At 37.4% G+C, this 17,689-nt stretch overlaps 1 protein-coding gene across 1 annotated transcript; it reads right to left on the reverse strand.

Annotated features, from left to right (window-relative positions):
• Positions 1-7,252: 7,252 nt before the first annotated feature.
• Positions 7,253-8,242, reverse strand: LOC100626190 (olfactory receptor 7A17-like). The gene has a single exon (XM_021085116.1). The coding sequence runs from the start codon at positions 8,240-8,242 to the stop codon at positions 7,253-7,255; it is 990 nt and encodes a 329-aa protein (XP_020940775.1).
• Between the last annotated feature and the right edge of the window lie 9,447 nt (positions 8,243-17,689).

Here is a 17,689-nt window from a genome sequence, read left to right on the forward strand (position 1 = left end):
TTAGAAATCAACCATGGGAAAAGCAAAGAGAAAAAACCTACCACATGGAGACTAAACAACATGCTACTAAAAAACCGATGGGTCAATGAGGAAATCAAGAAGGAAATTAAAAACTACCTTGAAACAAATGATAATGAAGACACAACCTCTCAAAATCTATGGGATGCTGCGAAAGCAGTGCTCAGAGGGAAATTTATAGCAATACAGGCCTTTCTCTAAAAGAAGAAAGATCCCAAATGGACAACTTAACCCTCCACCTAAATGAATTAGAAAAAGAAGAACAAAAAAGTCCTAAAGTCAGCAGAAGGAAGGAAATTATAAAGATCAAAGAAGAAATCAATAAAATAGAGACTCAAAAAACAATAGAGAAAATTAATAAAACCAAGAGCTGGTTCTTTGAAAAGGTGAACAAAATTGACAAACCCCTGGCCAGACTCACTAAAAAGAGGCGAGAAAGAACCCAAATCAACAAAATTAGAAATGAAAAAGGAGAAATCACAACGGATACAGCAGAAATACAAAAAACCATAAGAGAATACTATGAACAACTATACGGCAACAAGTTTGACAATCTGGAAGAAATGGACAATTTTCTAGAATCTTACAGCCTGCCAAAACTGAATCAAGAAGAAACAGACCAACTGAACAGACCCATCACTAGAAATGAAATTGAAGAGGTCATAAAATCACTCCCTACAAATAAAAGTCCAGGACCAGATGGCTTCACAGGTGAATTCTATCAAACATATAAAGAGGAATTGGGGCCCATCCTCCTGAAACTCTTTCAAAAGGTTGAAGAAGAAGGAATACTCCCAAAGACATTCTATGAGGCCACCATCACCCTCATTCCAAAACCAGACAGAAATAACACCAAAAAAGAAAACTATCGCCCAATATCATTGATGAATATCGATGTAAAAATTCTCAACAAAATCTTAGCCAACCGAATCCAACAACATACCAAAAAAATTATACACCATGACCAGGTTGGGTTCATCCCAGGTTCACAAGGATGGTTCAACATACACAAATCAATCAACATCATACACCACATTAAAAAAGAAAAGTCAAAAATCATATGATCATCTCAATAGACGCAGAAAAAGCATTTGACAAAGTCCAACATCCATTCATGATCAAGACCCTCGCCAAAGTGGGTATAGAGGGATCATTCCTGAATATAATCAAAGCCATTTATGATAAACCCACAGCAAATATAATCCTCAATGGGGAAAAACTGAAAGCCTTCTCACTCCAATCTGGAACAAGACAGGGATGCCCACTCTCACCACTGCTCTTCAACATAGTTTTGGAAGTCCAAGCCACAGCAATTAGACAAACCAAAGAAATAAAAGGCATCCATATAGGAAGAGAAGAGATCAAACTGTCACTGTATGCAGATGACATGATACTATACATAGAAAACCCTAAGGACTCAACCCCAAAACTCCTTGAACTGATTAATAAATTCAGCAAAGGAGCAGGATATAAGATTAACATTCAGAAGTCAGTTGCATTTCTGTATACCAGCAATGGAACATTAGAAAAGGAATACAAAAATACAATACCTTTTAAAATTGTACCTCACAAAATCAAATACCTCGGAATACACCTGACCAAGGAGGTAAAGGACCTCTATGCCGAGAACTATAAAACTTTCATCAAAGAAATCAAAGAAGATGTAAAGAAATGGAAAGATATTCCATGTTCCTGGATTGGGAAAATCAATATAGTGAAAATGGCCATACTACCCGAAGCAATCTACAGATTCAATGCAATCCCTATCAAATTACCCAGGACATTTTTCACAGAACTAGAACAAACAATCCAAACATTTCTATGGAACCACAAAAGACCCAGAATCGCCAAAGCAATCCTGAGAAACAAAAACCAAGCAGGAGGCATAACTCTCCCAGACTTCAAGAAATACTACAAAGCCACAGTCATCAAAACAGTGTGGTACTGGTACCAAGACAGACAGACAGACCAATGGAACAGAATAGAGAATCCAGAAATAAACCCTGGCACCTATGCTCAATTCATCTTTGACAAGGGAGGCAAGAACGTAAAATGGGAAAAAGAAAGTCTATTCAGCCAGCATTGCTGGGAAACCTGGACAGCAACATGCAAAGCAATCAAACTAGAACACACCCTCACACCATGCACAAAAATAAACTCCAAATGGCTGAAAGACTTAAATAAACGACAGGACACCATCAAACTCCTAGAAGATAACATAGGCAAACACTCTCTGACATCAACATCATGAATATTTTCTCAGGTCAGTCTCCCAAAGCAATAGAAACTCGAGCAAAAATAAACTCATGGGACCTAATCAAACTGAAAAGCTTTTGCTCAGCAAAGGAAATCAAAAAGAAAACAAAAAGACAACTTACAGAATGGGAGAAAATAGTTTCAAATGATGCAACTGACAAGGGATTAATCTCTAGAATATATAAGCAACTTATACAACTCAACAGCAAAAAAACCAATCAATCAATGGAAAAATGGGCAAAAGACCTGAATAGACATTTCTCCAAAGAAGATATACAGATGGCCAGCAAACACATGAAAAAATGCTCAACATCGCTGGTTATAAGAGAAATGCAAATCAAAACTACCATGAGATATCACCTCACACCAGTCAGAATGGCCATCATTAATAAATCCACAAATAACAAGTGCTGGAGGGGCTGTGGAGAAAAGGGAACCCTCCTGCACTGCTGGTGGGATTGTAAACTAGTACAGCCACTATGGAGAACAGTTTGGAGATACCTTAGAAATCTATACATAGAACTTCCATATGACCCCGCAATCCCACTCTTGGGCATCTATCCGGACAAAACTCTACTTAAAAGAGACACGTGCACCCGCATGTTCATTGCAGCCCTATTCACAATAGCCAGGACATGGAAACAATCCAAATGTCCAACGACAGATGATTGGATTCGGAAGAAGTGGTATATATACACAATGGAATACTACTCAGCCATAAGAAAGGATGACATAATGCCATTTGCAGCAACATGGATGGAACTAGAGAATCTCAGGCTGAGTGAAATGAGCCAGAAAGACAAAGACAAATACCATATGATATCACTTATAACTGGAGTCTAATATCCAGCACAAATGAACATCTCCTCAGAAAAGAAAATCATGGACTTGGAGAAGAGACTTGTGGTTGCCTAATGGGAGGGGGAGGGAGTGGGAGGGATCGGGAGCTTGGGCTTATCAGACACAATTTCGAATAGATTTACAAGGAGATCCTGCTGAATAGCATTGAGAACTATGTCTAGATACTCATGTTGCAACAGAACAAAGGGTGGGGGAAAAAATGTAATTGTAATGTATACATGTAAGGATAACCTGACCCCCTTGCTGTACAGTGGGAAAATTAAAAAAAATTAAAAAATTAAAAAGAAGTAGGAAATGGTTGTGCGTCTGCTTGCCCCATGTAGAAGTTTATTCTTTACAATGATTGATGCACTATTCCATTCATCTAAGTAGGTTTCACATCCACACTCCTTGCTCTGAGACTTTAAATTTTTTCCAGCCTTATTGAGGTATAATTGACATATACCATGTTTAATTGTAACGTATACAGTATGATGACTTGATAACAGAATAATTGTGAAATTATTACCACAATAAGATTAGTTAACACATCCAGCACTTGCTATAATTACCTTTTTGTGATAAGAATGTTTAAAATAGGAGTTCCCGTCGTGGCGCAGTGGTAAGGAATCCGACTAGGAACCATGAGGTTGTGGGTTCGGTCCCTGCCTTTGCTCAGTGGGTTAATCATCCGGCATTGCCGTGAGCTGTGGTGTAGGTTGCAGACGTGGCTCGGATCCCGCGTTGCTGTGGCTCTGGCATAGGCCGGTGGCTACAGCTCTGATTCGACCCCTAGCCTGGGAACCTCCATATGCCGCAGGAGCGGCCCAAGAAATAGCAAAAAAAAAAAAAAAAAAAAAAAAAAAAAAAAAAAAAAAAAAAAAAAAAGTATGTTTAAAATATACTTTCTCAGCAATTTTTGAGTATATATTACAGTATTCTGAACCCTAGTCACCATGCTGTACATTAGATCCCTGGACCTTGTCCACTTTATGGCTGCAAGTTTGTACTCTTTGATCAATATCTCCATGTTTCCCTCACACCAAAGTTCCAGACAACCATCTATTTGCTCTGTTCTGTGAGTCTGGCTTTTTTAGATACTTCATTTAAGAGAGCTTGTACAGTTTCATCTTTCATTGCCTGACTTAGTTAATTTATTAAGTGCTTTCCATGTTCATCCATTGTGTAAAAAATGACATGAATTCTTTCTTTTTTAATCACTGAAAAACCTATGTATATCAAATTTTTGTTACACATTCATTCATTAGTGGAGACGTAGTTTGTTTCCAGGCATGTCTTGGCTATTGTAAAATAAGACTGAAATGAACACTGAGCATAAAGGTGCATACATCTTTTTGAGACAGCAATTTTATTTCCTTTGGATATATACTCAGAGAGGGAGAGGGAGATTGCTGGAGCTATGGTAGTTCTATTTTCAGTTTTTTAGGGAAACTCCATATTCTTTTTCACAACGGCTGTGCCCATAATGAAACAGTGTACAAGTAATCATTTTTATCCATATCCTAGCAAACGTTTGTTATCTTTTGTCATACAATTAGTAACAGACGTGAGAGGATATCACACTGTGGTTTTGATTTGCATTTCCCTGATCAGAAGTGATGTTGAACATCTTTTCTTGTGTTTGTCTTCACTGGGAATTTCTACTTCAATCATATGTATATATAAAACACACTTCAGTTTTCTCGATGGGCATGAAAATTCTGGGTCTCTCTGGCGGTGTTCTGCATTGCTGAGGAAGATATTCACTCACTCATATGCTCTCACTTTCCTCTGTGGGAGAAATCACGAGCCAAAAAGCTTCTCTGGGCACTGAGCTCCTCCACCTCAGGAAAAACATGATGCCAGAGCAACCACCTAGCCTGAAACCTAAAGAAATCCAGATGCCTCTAAAAGAGAGATGTGGGTTGAGAAATAGCTTGCTTGGAATAGATCATGGAAGGAAGCCAGGACTATCATACAAGCAATATTTTGGGTAAAATCTTAATGGATTCCTAAAGGTCATATATCAACTTGCTACTTGAGAACATAGAAAGACATTATAGAGGGTATTACTTCACTGCACCTATTAGATAGCCATGCTAGTTGGCAGAGGTTAATCTTACAAAGCTTTTTGTCAGATAATGCTCTTGGGCAAAGAACTCCAGGAGTTTGCAGTTGTTATTTGGACTGAGAAAACACATAAGTAAAAAGAATTAAGGTGATGTGTGTGGGACAAAACCAGTACCTAATATAGATGTAGATAGTGTAGTTCATCCCCTGGGATTTTGTTAAAATCGATTATTCTTGAATTTATTGATGCAAGGTGAGCACATTGGTGTGGAATGAGCACATTGGGGGGATAAGATTACCCACAACATTCACAATGTAGAGACTCACAGCTGTATGGACTTATGAAGATCTTAACAGTGATCAGAGCAACTCCAACCATGTAATCTCATTTGGTAATAGAGGCATTATAATAAACCATATGATTTAGGACAGCTAGTTATGCAGCAATAGCTAACTGATACAATAATCAAAGAAAACAGCGATGAAAGAAGGCAGTTATACTAATCTATGTTTTTTTTTGTCATATGTTCTGATTGGGAGACCATATTCATGTTGTTTACATTTATTTCAGGTAACTATCTTATCAGTTGGTGATGTTAATGTTCCATTCCAGGGAACTTGGACAGGTTGGAAGGAAATGCATGTTGTGCAGGAAAAAAAAATGGCGATCTTAAATCACATGACTGGGTAGAAATTAAAGCTTTCTTGAGTCATCCTTTGACCATGAATATTGAAGATGGCTAAGCTGGAAGGAAATATGTATTGGTTTACCATGATATCATTGAAACTGCTTCCAATTCTCTAGTGGTTATGACAAAGTTTTGAAAAGGGGAGATATTTTGTTCAGAGCAGTAGAGGATTCATAATTATAGGCAGCACAGGAATTTTTAAAGCCAAAAAAGGAATGACCCAGGGAAAAAAAACATAAAATTAATGCCAATGTACAACCACCTCTCGCATGTGGAAAACAATCTTCCATACCTCAATGAGTAGGTGTACAGATGAGAAAGAAATATTTTGCACAATAATGAAATGTGAGGTATAATATTTTACTAACATATTTAAGGTCATCTCTGATGGTAAGTCCATATTAGGTCAATCTATTTATTCACACTTGCCTTTCAATGTAGAATCCACTGTGAGATGTATATTCAGTAATCAATTTTTATCGATACCTATGTTGACATTGGGGACCATAGGCTGAATTGTATATCACTAAGAGACAAGTTATAAAACTCAGTAGCATAAATAAAGTTGATATTATTAGGAAGAACAATTGAAGTAGTGAAATAGAACGACAAACCCAAGGTGAAAACATTGGTTTCAGATTTTACTCTACTATTGAATTGTACGTTACTTTAGTTGCCAAAGGTATTTTTTTTCCCCATGTGAGTAGTACAAATTAACAATTCTTTACTGAAATTTTAAAGGAAACTTACTTGGGAAGATAAATGTTATATAAGAAAAAATATATGTATTTTGCCACACCCATGACATGTGGAAGTTCCAGATCAAGGATCATGGCACACTTGTGGCCTGCACCCCAGTTTCAGCAATGCCAGATCCTTAACCTGCTTCATCACAAGGGAACTTTCAGAAAAAATTGGTAGATGCAAACCACTACATTTAGAGTGCACAAACAATGAGGTCTTGCTGTACAGCACAGGGAACTATCTCCTCTCTTGGGATAGAATATGATGGAAGAGAGCATGAGAAAAAGAAATCATATATATGTATGACTAGGTCAATAGGCTGTACAGCAGGAATTGACAAAATACTGAATATCAAGTATACTCTAGTTTAAAAAAGATTATTAAAAATTTAAAAGATTCAGTTTTTCCCATGAAATATACAGAAATTTCCAAAGATGTCCTATCCAAGTTGGAGGAAAACCTGGGAAAGTAGAAAAATAGAGAAAATGGAAAACTGTCCATATATCAGACAGAACAGAAATCTTAAGTGAGTTTCCAAAATGGTAAGGCAAAGCTGAAATCAAAGAAATGGAAAGACCAGGCAATAAATAGAAGTGTTAGTTCTATGATCTGATCAAGAATTATAATTTATGTCTCTAATGCTTTGAGCTCTGAAATAACTGACACTTCTTCAGCTGTAGGAAAATTGGTCCTTTTATAGCTGCCATCCCTAAGAATCTTCTCAGAGACCTCTTTATGTCTTTATTCCTCAGACTGTAGATGAAGGGGTTCAGCATGGGTGTGACCACAGTGTACATCACTGAGGCTGTTGCACTTGAGTGTGAGCTGTGGGTAGCAGCAGAGCTGAGGTACACTCCTAGGCCTGTACAATAAAATAAGGAGACAACAGAGAGGTGTGACGCACAGGTAGAAAATGCTTTATACTTCCCCTGAGCTGATGATATTCCATGTATGGAGGAAACTATCTTAGAGTATGAGTAACAAATTCCAGCAAATGGACCACCACCAAACAGCCCAACTGCAAAATACATCACAGTGTTATTAAGAAAGGTGTTAGAACAAGCAAGTTGGATCACCTCTTTGAATTCACAGAAAAAGTGGGGGATTTCCAAGACTGTACAGAAGGACAGCCGCAATGCCAGTAAGCTTTGTAATAAGGAATTCAGAGCACCTATCACCCAGGAGATTAGAACTAAATGTCCACAGAGAAGTGGGTTCATAATGACTGTGTAATGCAGTGGGTGGCAGATGGCCACAAAACGGTCATAGGACATCACAGTCAGAAGAAAGTTGTCCAACTGTACAAAGAGGAGGAAAAAATACATCTGGGTGAGACAATCTTCATAGATAATGACTTTGGTGTGAGTCATTATATTTACCAGCATCTTTGGGATAGTCGTAGAGGTAAAACAGATGTCTACAAAGGATAGGTGGGAGAGGAAAAAGTACATGGGTGTGTGGAGGTGGGAGTCTGAAGTGATGGCCAGAATGATGAGCAGGTTTCCCAACACAGTGATCAGGTACATGGAGAGGAAAAGTCCAAATATGAGGAGCTGCAGTTCTGGTTCCTCTGAAAATCCCAGAAGAAAAAATTGTGAAAATCCTGTATCATTGCCTGGTACCATGTGATGAGATTACTATTGAGAAAGAAACAAGAACATGCTTAATTTTTACACATGTGGGCATTGATGTGTTGAAATGTTATAAATTATACATTTGGTCATTTGTAAGGGATCTTCTGTGACATCTCTGATTAGAAATTCTTGCCCTCCACTCAGCCTTTCTGCCAAGAAGTCATGTATTACATGGCTTAAATGCAAAAATTCTTTCATGCATTTGAGGAATTTATTTTGATTACTGACCATCTTCTAGGGTAAATATGTGGGATGTGGAGAACAAAACTCCCCACAGTCCAATGATGAAGAAAGATAATAAGTTAGCAAATGAGAAACATACACCATGTCTTAAGGTGACAGGTATTAGGAAAATACATGTGCGTATAAAATAGAGCAAATGGAGTTGTTACAGATCACCAGGAGTTCAGGAAAACATGCAAACAAGGAGAAATTTACACAGAGATCTGCTGGAAGACAAAGCGGAGACTCCAGATTATCTGCTAGAGAACAAGTCAGTGCAAAGGCCTTGAGGATAGCATTTATTTCAAATGTTCAAGATTCAAATGGAAGCCAAAATGTTGAGGGGAATGAACATGAGGGAGGTTGAGGAGCAGTTGAGGAACAAGGTAGGTTTCCTGCTGTGACTGCTGAAATTTAAAGACATAGGGAGTCTCCTCATTCACACCTTGTTACTTTGACTTTTTAAATTTTGTTTCAAATGATTCCTGTGAATAGAAATTGATCCCTCCTTATTTCCATCTGCTGCTTAACGCTGTTATATCTACATTTAAAAGGTCACATTTTGGAGTATATAAACTTAAGTACCACTGCCCATAGAAGTGAACATTACACACTCATACAAACACAAACACAAACACACACAGCACATTATGGTTTACTGGGCTTCTTACCCTCTGGCTTTTCCTACTTCTGGCCACAATAATTAAGAAATTAGGCAATAGTCAACATCAAATTATCTTTACCATCAAGAATTTAGAAATAGCACCCTAATTTAATTTGGCAAACTTCCCAAGGACATAGGGTTCCATTCATATGACCCATATTAAATTTTAAATTAAATTAAATTTTTGCCCAATATTAAAAGACAATTTTAAATTGAAGTATATAAAAAAAAACTGAGATAGAAAAAAGAAAAGAACATATGGAAGAAAACAAGATCAGCCTGTGGATCTCACCTCTTGTTGGTTTCCTTGTTTTAGGGCACAGGCATTGGGGTATGTATACCTCAGTTCTACAGCCACTTCATCCTCCAGGACAAATCAGATGGCCCAGGTGATGTATACAATGGTCATTCCCATGCCAAGTTCCTTCATTTAGAAAACAAGGTATAATGAGCTCAGGTGGTCCCTGAGAGACTGTGATGAGGAAAAAGCTTACTTGGTTCTGGCAGAAATCCAACCCCAGATATATTCTCTTGATGCCTAGTATATCTAATAAAGCAGCATGAAGCCATTTATTAAAGAGAAAAAAAAGAATCATTATCTTTATGATGAAAAGACATTTTATTGATTGAACACTCCCCTAGGAAAATGAGCAAAGGGAATTAACCCAGAATTTACAGCAGAAAATAGGCAAGGTATAACAATAGAAGAGATGGGACTTTAAAACATGAATGTTAAAAAAAACTTTCTAAATGATTTTAAATGCAAAACTTTTGAATCAGAAAACCAATGTTTGAATTTTGGATCGACCACATATTAGCTTCTTGAGCATAGTGATAATACAGACCTGTTCTAAGTGTTAATATTCTTACTCAAATTGTGAGGAGAGTACAATCTCTTCTCCAAATCTGGTAGATAAATTTAGTCAAGATATGTTAAAAAGATTGGCATAGTTTTTTTTCACGTTACTAAGTGAATGATTATCACTGGTGATATTTGCTGAGTTTTTCTTCTACCTCACAAATAACTTCATTGCTTTCCCACCACCTGGTAATGAACAATTTCTTTTTTTTTTTTTCATATTCTTAAGTTTAGTTGTTGTTGTTGTTGTTGTTGTTGTTGCTATTTCTTGGGCCGCTCCCGCAGCATATGGAGGTTCCCAGGCTAGGGGTTGAATCGGAGCTGTAGCCACCGGCCTACGCCAGAGCCACAGCAACGTGGGATCTGAGCCGCCTCTGCGACCTACACCACAGCTCACGGCAACGCCGGATCGTTAACCCACTGAGCAAGGGCAGGGACCAAACCCGCAACCTCATGGTTCCTAGTCGGATTCGTTAACCACTGCGCCACGACGGGAACTCCCAAACAATTTCAATGTACAGCTCAGTAGCATATCATTTTGCATGTTAGACACAGCTTTACATGTGAATAACCAACATGAAAGAACATGCTGTGTATGTGTATGTCTCAAGAACTGTTGTTGCAAGGTACTATTTCTATGGGTGTGGTTTTTTCTAATAAACATAAAAGTTGATCAAATACATCCCATTTAAAAAATGTTATAAAAATGTGTTTATTTCACTGAACATGCCTTCAAAGCTACTTTTTTGCCACACCCAGGGCATGTAGAAGTTCTCTGGCCAGGGATGGAATCCATGCCACAGCAGCCACCTGAGCCACAGTAGTGACAATGAGGAATCCTTAAACCACTGCACCCCAAGGGAAATCTAAACCTACTCTTCTTACTCCCCTTAACTACAAAACTCCTATAATATGCTCTAATTTTATATTCACAATTCCTTCATCAGTCTTATCCAACTGGATTTCCATTCCCATCACTTGTCAACAATGACACGAGTTGCTGAGTCTAATAGACACTTCTCTTTTTGAACACATTACAAATTAATTATAAGTTAACGAGTCAACGTAGCAAAGCAACATGACAAATATCTATGTTCTGGGATAAACTGATTAGGCTCAAGGTAATTTCAGATAAATTTTGTCACTTCTATTCTCTCTGAAACTTTCCTGCAGTATACCGATCGAACTCTCAGACTCACTTGGGTGGGTCAATGAGAGGAAAGTCTCAGTGTAAATATCCAAATTCCTCCATGGATTGTTGATGATCAAGTTTTAAGCTCTGTTCCCAGACAGGTCACAAGAAAGGAGTGAAGCACTGGTCCCCCAGACTGAGGTAGGAGTCCAAAACCAATAACTATGTCTTGTGCAGCTGAAAGTTATTCAGCCTGAGTGACTGCAGCACAGGAGATGTTTACAGCTCCTCAGGTCTGCTCCTTAGTCACCGTTTCCACTGCTACTCCCACCTCTGAGCACATCATTTCCCTGTGGGACACTGGAAAGAAGGGAAAATCTACAGATTCTCTGTTCCCAGGAGACCAGATTAGAAGTCAGATGAATTCAGTTTTTATTATTTCTTCTCATGAACCTACCTGACTTCCAGAGGTCTAAACTTGAATTTATCCTAACTTTGAGTTAATATTTTTCTTCTATCTGCAATAGAGGAACCTGTCTTAACCATGTTCTGTGGACCTCCAAAGTATTATCTTGTTCTGAGGATCAACTGCTCCTGATATCTCCAGAACACTGGTAACCCCTTTTCAACTAGAGAGAGAGGTACAATCAGGTAGGCAAACAAAACTGACTTTTAGCATCAGTGAGTGTGTAGACTTCTTGTTAAAGTGATTAAAAATTACTTAAGGTGTTAATCATAAGAATACCACACTTTAATTCAAGTCTAAGATCCGGTTTAAATTGACTTTGTGTAATGGTACAATGTATGGCAGGAGATTTCATAGTAATTCAAACATTCCAAGTTAATTACACATTGTAAGTAATGAAAAGAAAACCAAATTTATGCTCATTCTCTAAAGATTAGAAAGGAGATCCTTCTGGAACTTATTGAGTTCTTTTAATAGTCAGTGGCAAACTCTATAATTTGATAATGCCTTTTATAACATCTAAAATACTATTGTAATATTAAAATTAATTCTAGTAATTTCTTGGTATTAGCTCCAACAATAATTGGATTTAATTCCTATGGACTGTCTTTTTCATTCAAGAAGATTTTTTTTCCTAAATGTAAACATAAAATGACATTCAGGATTATGTGAGAAGCATATTTATTATTGATATATGGGCTAAACTTACATTCTAATTTTCCTTTACTAAGGAAGTAATTATTGTCATTACTAAAATACATACCATACAATAGATAAATTATCTGGTTTAGAAAAGGATCATGAATTTTAAAGTGGGGAATGACAATAAAAGGGAACCAGGTATGAAGCTAACAGTGCTGATAATTATTCCAAAAATTTAGGGGCAAATTTTCATCTATATTTCTCTAAGTGTTGAGAAGTAGGGAAGATGACTTACAAAATTAAAATTCATCATAACAGAGAATCAACAGCATCTCAGTAGTTCAATGTACTCCCAGTCATTCATAGTAACAAAATAAAAATACGTTAAATTCATGAATTCCCCCTGAAAGACCACCAAGAGATGTGATGAAAATTGTCCTCAACATCTGCCCTTCATTAATAATAAAGCAATAGGGAGTTCCCATCTTGGTGCAGTGGAAACGAATCTGACTAGGAACCGTGAGGTTGCAGGTTTGATCCCTGGCCTCGCTCAGTGGGTTTAGGATCCGGCGTTGCCATGAGCTGTGATGTAGTTTGCAGACATGGCTTGGATCTGGCATTGCTGTGGTTGTGGTGTAGGCCAGCAGCTGTAGCTCCGATTAGACTCCTAGCTTGGGAACTTCCATATGCTGCAGGTGCAACCCTAAAAAGGACAAAAAGACAAATAATAATAATAATAAAGCAATAAACAGCCATATTTTTGACACACTCCTGAATAAAGCCTCAATATTCAAACAAAATCCAACTCAACATATGTACCAGGTACATCTGGTCTAGTTACCCAAAGACTCTAACCAGCATGGAAAATGCACAGATCAACTGAGTAACAAGTGGATTCCAACATCATTATTGTTATAGAGCAATAGGTCTCAAACAATTTTCAGTTTGAGGACCTTATTTTTTTCTGGGTTCTTTTACCATGGATACACTCACAGAGGCACCTTTATATATTGATATAGTTTTCAAGATTCTTGCATAAAAAAAGTTCATTCTGGAGTTTCTGCTGTGGCTCAGCAGTTTTGGAACCTGAGTATTATCTGTGAGGAAGAGTAGTGTCTGTGAGGATGCGGGTTTGATTCCTGGCCTTGCTCAATGGATTAAGGGTCCAGCATTGATGCAAGTTGCAGCCTGGATCACAGATACTACACAATCTGGCATTGCTGTGGCTATGTCGTAGGCCTGCAGCTGCAGCTATGATTCCACCCTTAACCTGGGAACTAACATATGACATAGGTGTGTCTATAAAAAGGAAAAAATAAAGATTTATTCTGCTTTATCATCCAGTCTCATGCATTTGAGAATTTTAATGTTTCCTGAGACTTGGGACCTGAAAAGATGGAGATAGGTTTGTCTGTGATTCTGCAGAAACCCAGGACACTGTCTGTTCAGGTGCTTTTCTAATCCTCTCAACAGAAGGACTTTCATTTTCTGAAGTTCTTTTCTCCATACTGAGAAGAGAAGTGACGGTGAAAATATACAGGTGGTTACCATTTTGATTAGGGGTTTGCAGTGAACACTGCCTGTCAGACAGGCAGATAGGATGCTGTTGAGGAGGATCTAATCGGTCTCTCATATATTCTTTTCAGTAGCATTAAAACCTTAACTTATAGGGAAATGAATATTTCTCAGGATCCACAACGCAAAACGGCAGAGAGACCAAGAGAGAAGCCTGTGTGCCAGGAAGAGAGGATATATTGGTATGTGGTATTTAATATTTTATGTACATTAATGGTATTGTTGTTTTAAAAGTCATCCTTTTTTGAATTATTTTAGATGACGTTAAAATTCAGTATTTGGAAGGTATATCCTAAGTGAGATATATCTTAAGGGCAATGACAATAGCCACACACCCTCAGAGAAATCTTAACATGTATTCAATCATCTTAATTTTTAGTACTACTCTGAGTATTGTTAATTTTTTTTGCCATTTTAAGAACACATCTGTGACATATGGAAGTTCCTAGGCCAGGGGTAGAATCAATGCTGCAGCTGTGCCACATCACAGCCATGGCCACATCAGATCTGATCCATATCCGCAACCTACACTGCAGCTTTTATGACAATGCTGGCTCCCTTAACCCTCTGAGCAAGGACAGGGATTGAACCCACATCCTAACAGAGACAACACTGTGTCCTTAACATACTGAGCCATAATAAGAACTCTGGTATGGTAATTTTGAAACTGCTGTATAAATATTTTTAGATAAAGAAAATAAATAATTATATTAACAAAATTAGATGAAATATAATATCTTCCTTTTCTTTTAGAGGGACATGCTGAAGTTGCATAAATTTGTACAGGTAAAATGATACTATATCTGAGAATCAGTAACTGAGAATGATACTATATCTGAGAACATATACATATATAGATATCATATATATATATATATATATATATATATATATATATATAACATACAATATAAAGTTTTCAAGATGAAACAGGAAGATAATGTACTTAAAAAATTGAAACAGATACTATACATAGAAAACCCTAAGGACTCAACCCCAAAACTCCTTGAACTGATTAATAAATTCAGCAAAGTGGCAGGATATAAGATTAACATTCAGAAGTCAGTTGCATTTCTGTATACCACCAATGAAACATTAGAAAAGGAATACAAAAATACGATACCTTTTAAAATTGCACCTCACAAAATCAAATACCTCGGAATACACCTGACCAAAGAGGTAAAGGACCTATGTGCTGAGAACTATAAAACTTTCATCAAAGAAATCAAAGAAGATGTAAAGAAATGGAAAGATATTCCATGTTCCTGGATTGGGAAAATCAATATTGTGAAAATGGCCATCCTACCCAAAGCAATCTACAGATTCAATGCAATCCCTATCAAATTACCCAGGACATTTTTCACAGAACTAGAACAAACAATCCAAACATTTCTATGGAACCACAAAAGACCCAGAATCGCCAAAGCAATCCTGAGAAACAAAAACCAAGCAGGAGGCATAACTCTCCCAGACTTCAAGAAATACTACAAAGCCACAGTCATCAAAACAGTGTGGTACTGGTACCAAGACAGACAGACAGACCAATGGAACAGAATAGAGAATCCAGAAATAAACCCTGGCACCTATGCTCAATTCATCTTTGACAAGGGAGGCAAGAACATAAAATGGGAAAAGGAAAGTCTATTCAGCAAGCATTGCTGGGAAACCTGGACAGCAACATGCAAAGCAATCAAACTAGAACACACCCTCACATCATGCACAAAAATAAACTCCAAATGGCTGAAAGACTTCAATATACGACAGGACACCATCAAACTCCTAGAAGAAAACATAGGCAGAACACTCCCTGACATCAACATCATGAATATTTTCTCAGGTCAGTCTCCCAAAGCAATAGAAACTCGAGCAAAAATAAACCCATGGGACCTAATCAAACTGAAAAGCTTTTGCTCAGCAAAGGAAACCCAAAAGAAAACAAAAAGACACCTTACAGAATGGGAGAAAATAGTTTCAAATGATGCAACTGACAAGGGCTTAATCTCTAGAATATATAAACAACTTATACAACCCAACAGCAAAAAAACCAATCAATCAATGGAAAAATGGGCAAAAGACCTGAATAGACATTTCTCCAAAGAAGATATACAGATGGCCAACAAACACATGAAAAAATGCTCAACATCGCTGGTTATAAGAGAAATGTAAATCAAAACTACCATGAGATACCACCTCACACCAGTCAGAATGGCCATCATTAATAAATCCACAAATAACAAGTGCTGGAGGGGCTGTGGAGAAAAGGGAAGCCTCCTGCACTGCTGGTGGGAATGTAAACTGGTACAGCCACTATGGAGAACAGTTTGGAGATACCTTAGAAATCTATACATAGAACTTCCATATGACCCCGCAATCCCACTCTTGGGCATCTATCCGGACAAAACTCTACTTAAAAGAGACACGTGCACCCGCATGTTCATTGCAGCCCTATTCACAATAGCCAGGACGTGGAAACAACCCAAATGTCCATCGACAGATGACTGGATTCGGAAGAAGTAGTATATATACACAATGGAATACTACTCAGCCATAAAAAAGGATGACATCATGCCATTTGCAGCAACATGGATGGCACTAGAGAATCTTCTCCTGAGTGAAATGAGCCAGAAAGACAAAGACAAATACCATATGATATCACTTATAACTGGAATCTAATATCCAGCACAAATGAACATCTCCTCAGAAAAGAAAATCATGGACTTGGAGAAGAGACTTGTGGTTGCCTGATGGGAGGGGGAGGGAGGGGGAGGGAGGGGGAGGGATCGGGAGCTTGGGCTTATCAGACACAACTTAGAATAGATTTACAAGGAGATCCTGCTGAATAGCATTGAGAACTATGTCTAGATACTCATGTTGCAACAGAAGAAAGGGTGGGGGAAAAAACTGTAACTGCAGTGTATACATCTAAGGATAACCTGACCCCCTTGCTGTACAGTGGGAAAATTAAAAAAAAAAAATTGAAACATGTCAAATAAACCTTCACCCCAGTGAAAAACTCCCTTACACAGGGACAGCAATTTCCCATATTTCAATGTGTATATGTATAGCATGACAAAGAAATATTTTACTTACCAACACAAATTAAATTTAAAATTTTACTTTATTATTTTTATGGGTTATCTTTTGTTAGTTTTTCTTGGGCTTTATGTTTCGATTTTTAAAATAAATCCAATTGGCACACTTTAATCTTGGTGCTGGTGATTGTCCATTATGTAAATACTTTCCAGACCATGCTCTATAAATCCTGATCACATGATGAATATTTATCCTCTTACCCTGGATAACTTTCTTCAAATGATTTAAGCCTGATGACACTATATCATACACATATTTATCTCACTATACTGTGACTCTGCCACTATAATTCCAGATACTAGACATCAGAGACTTTACCTCCCTTGTGCACTTCTAATATAGAAAGATTTGTAAATATATCTGCACTTATATAGGAACTCATTTAAGTTAATATAAGATTAGAAATAAAAAGAATGGCTGCAGAATTGAACCATGTTAAAAAGAATAGTTTCAGAGCAACTGCACTAAGCAAAATGGAATGGAGCATCAAAAACTAACTGAAACAATCATTTTTTCTCTATATCTGTTAATCTTTTCTATTTAGTTGTATTCATTCATTTTTAAGAGTCCATATATAAGGGATTACATAGAGTATGTGTCCTTCTCTGTCTGTTACCAATGGAGAAAGCAAGGAAAGAAGGAGCAGAATGGTAGGGGATTAAGAAGCTCAAATTACTATATGTAAAATAAATAATCTACAAGAATATATTGGACAGCAAAATGAATATAGCCAATATTTTATAATTACTTTGTATGGTGTATACTCTATTAAAATACTGAGTCAC

This window comes from Sus scrofa, chromosome 2 (assembly GCF_054392235.1).
Source record: "Sus scrofa isolate SSC_HxYL_T2T_F1_AM1 chromosome 2, Sscrofa_HxYL_maternal_Yorkshire_Landrace_v2.0, whole genome shotgun sequence".
NCBI lineage: Eukaryota > Metazoa > Chordata > Mammalia > Artiodactyla > Suidae > Sus > Sus scrofa.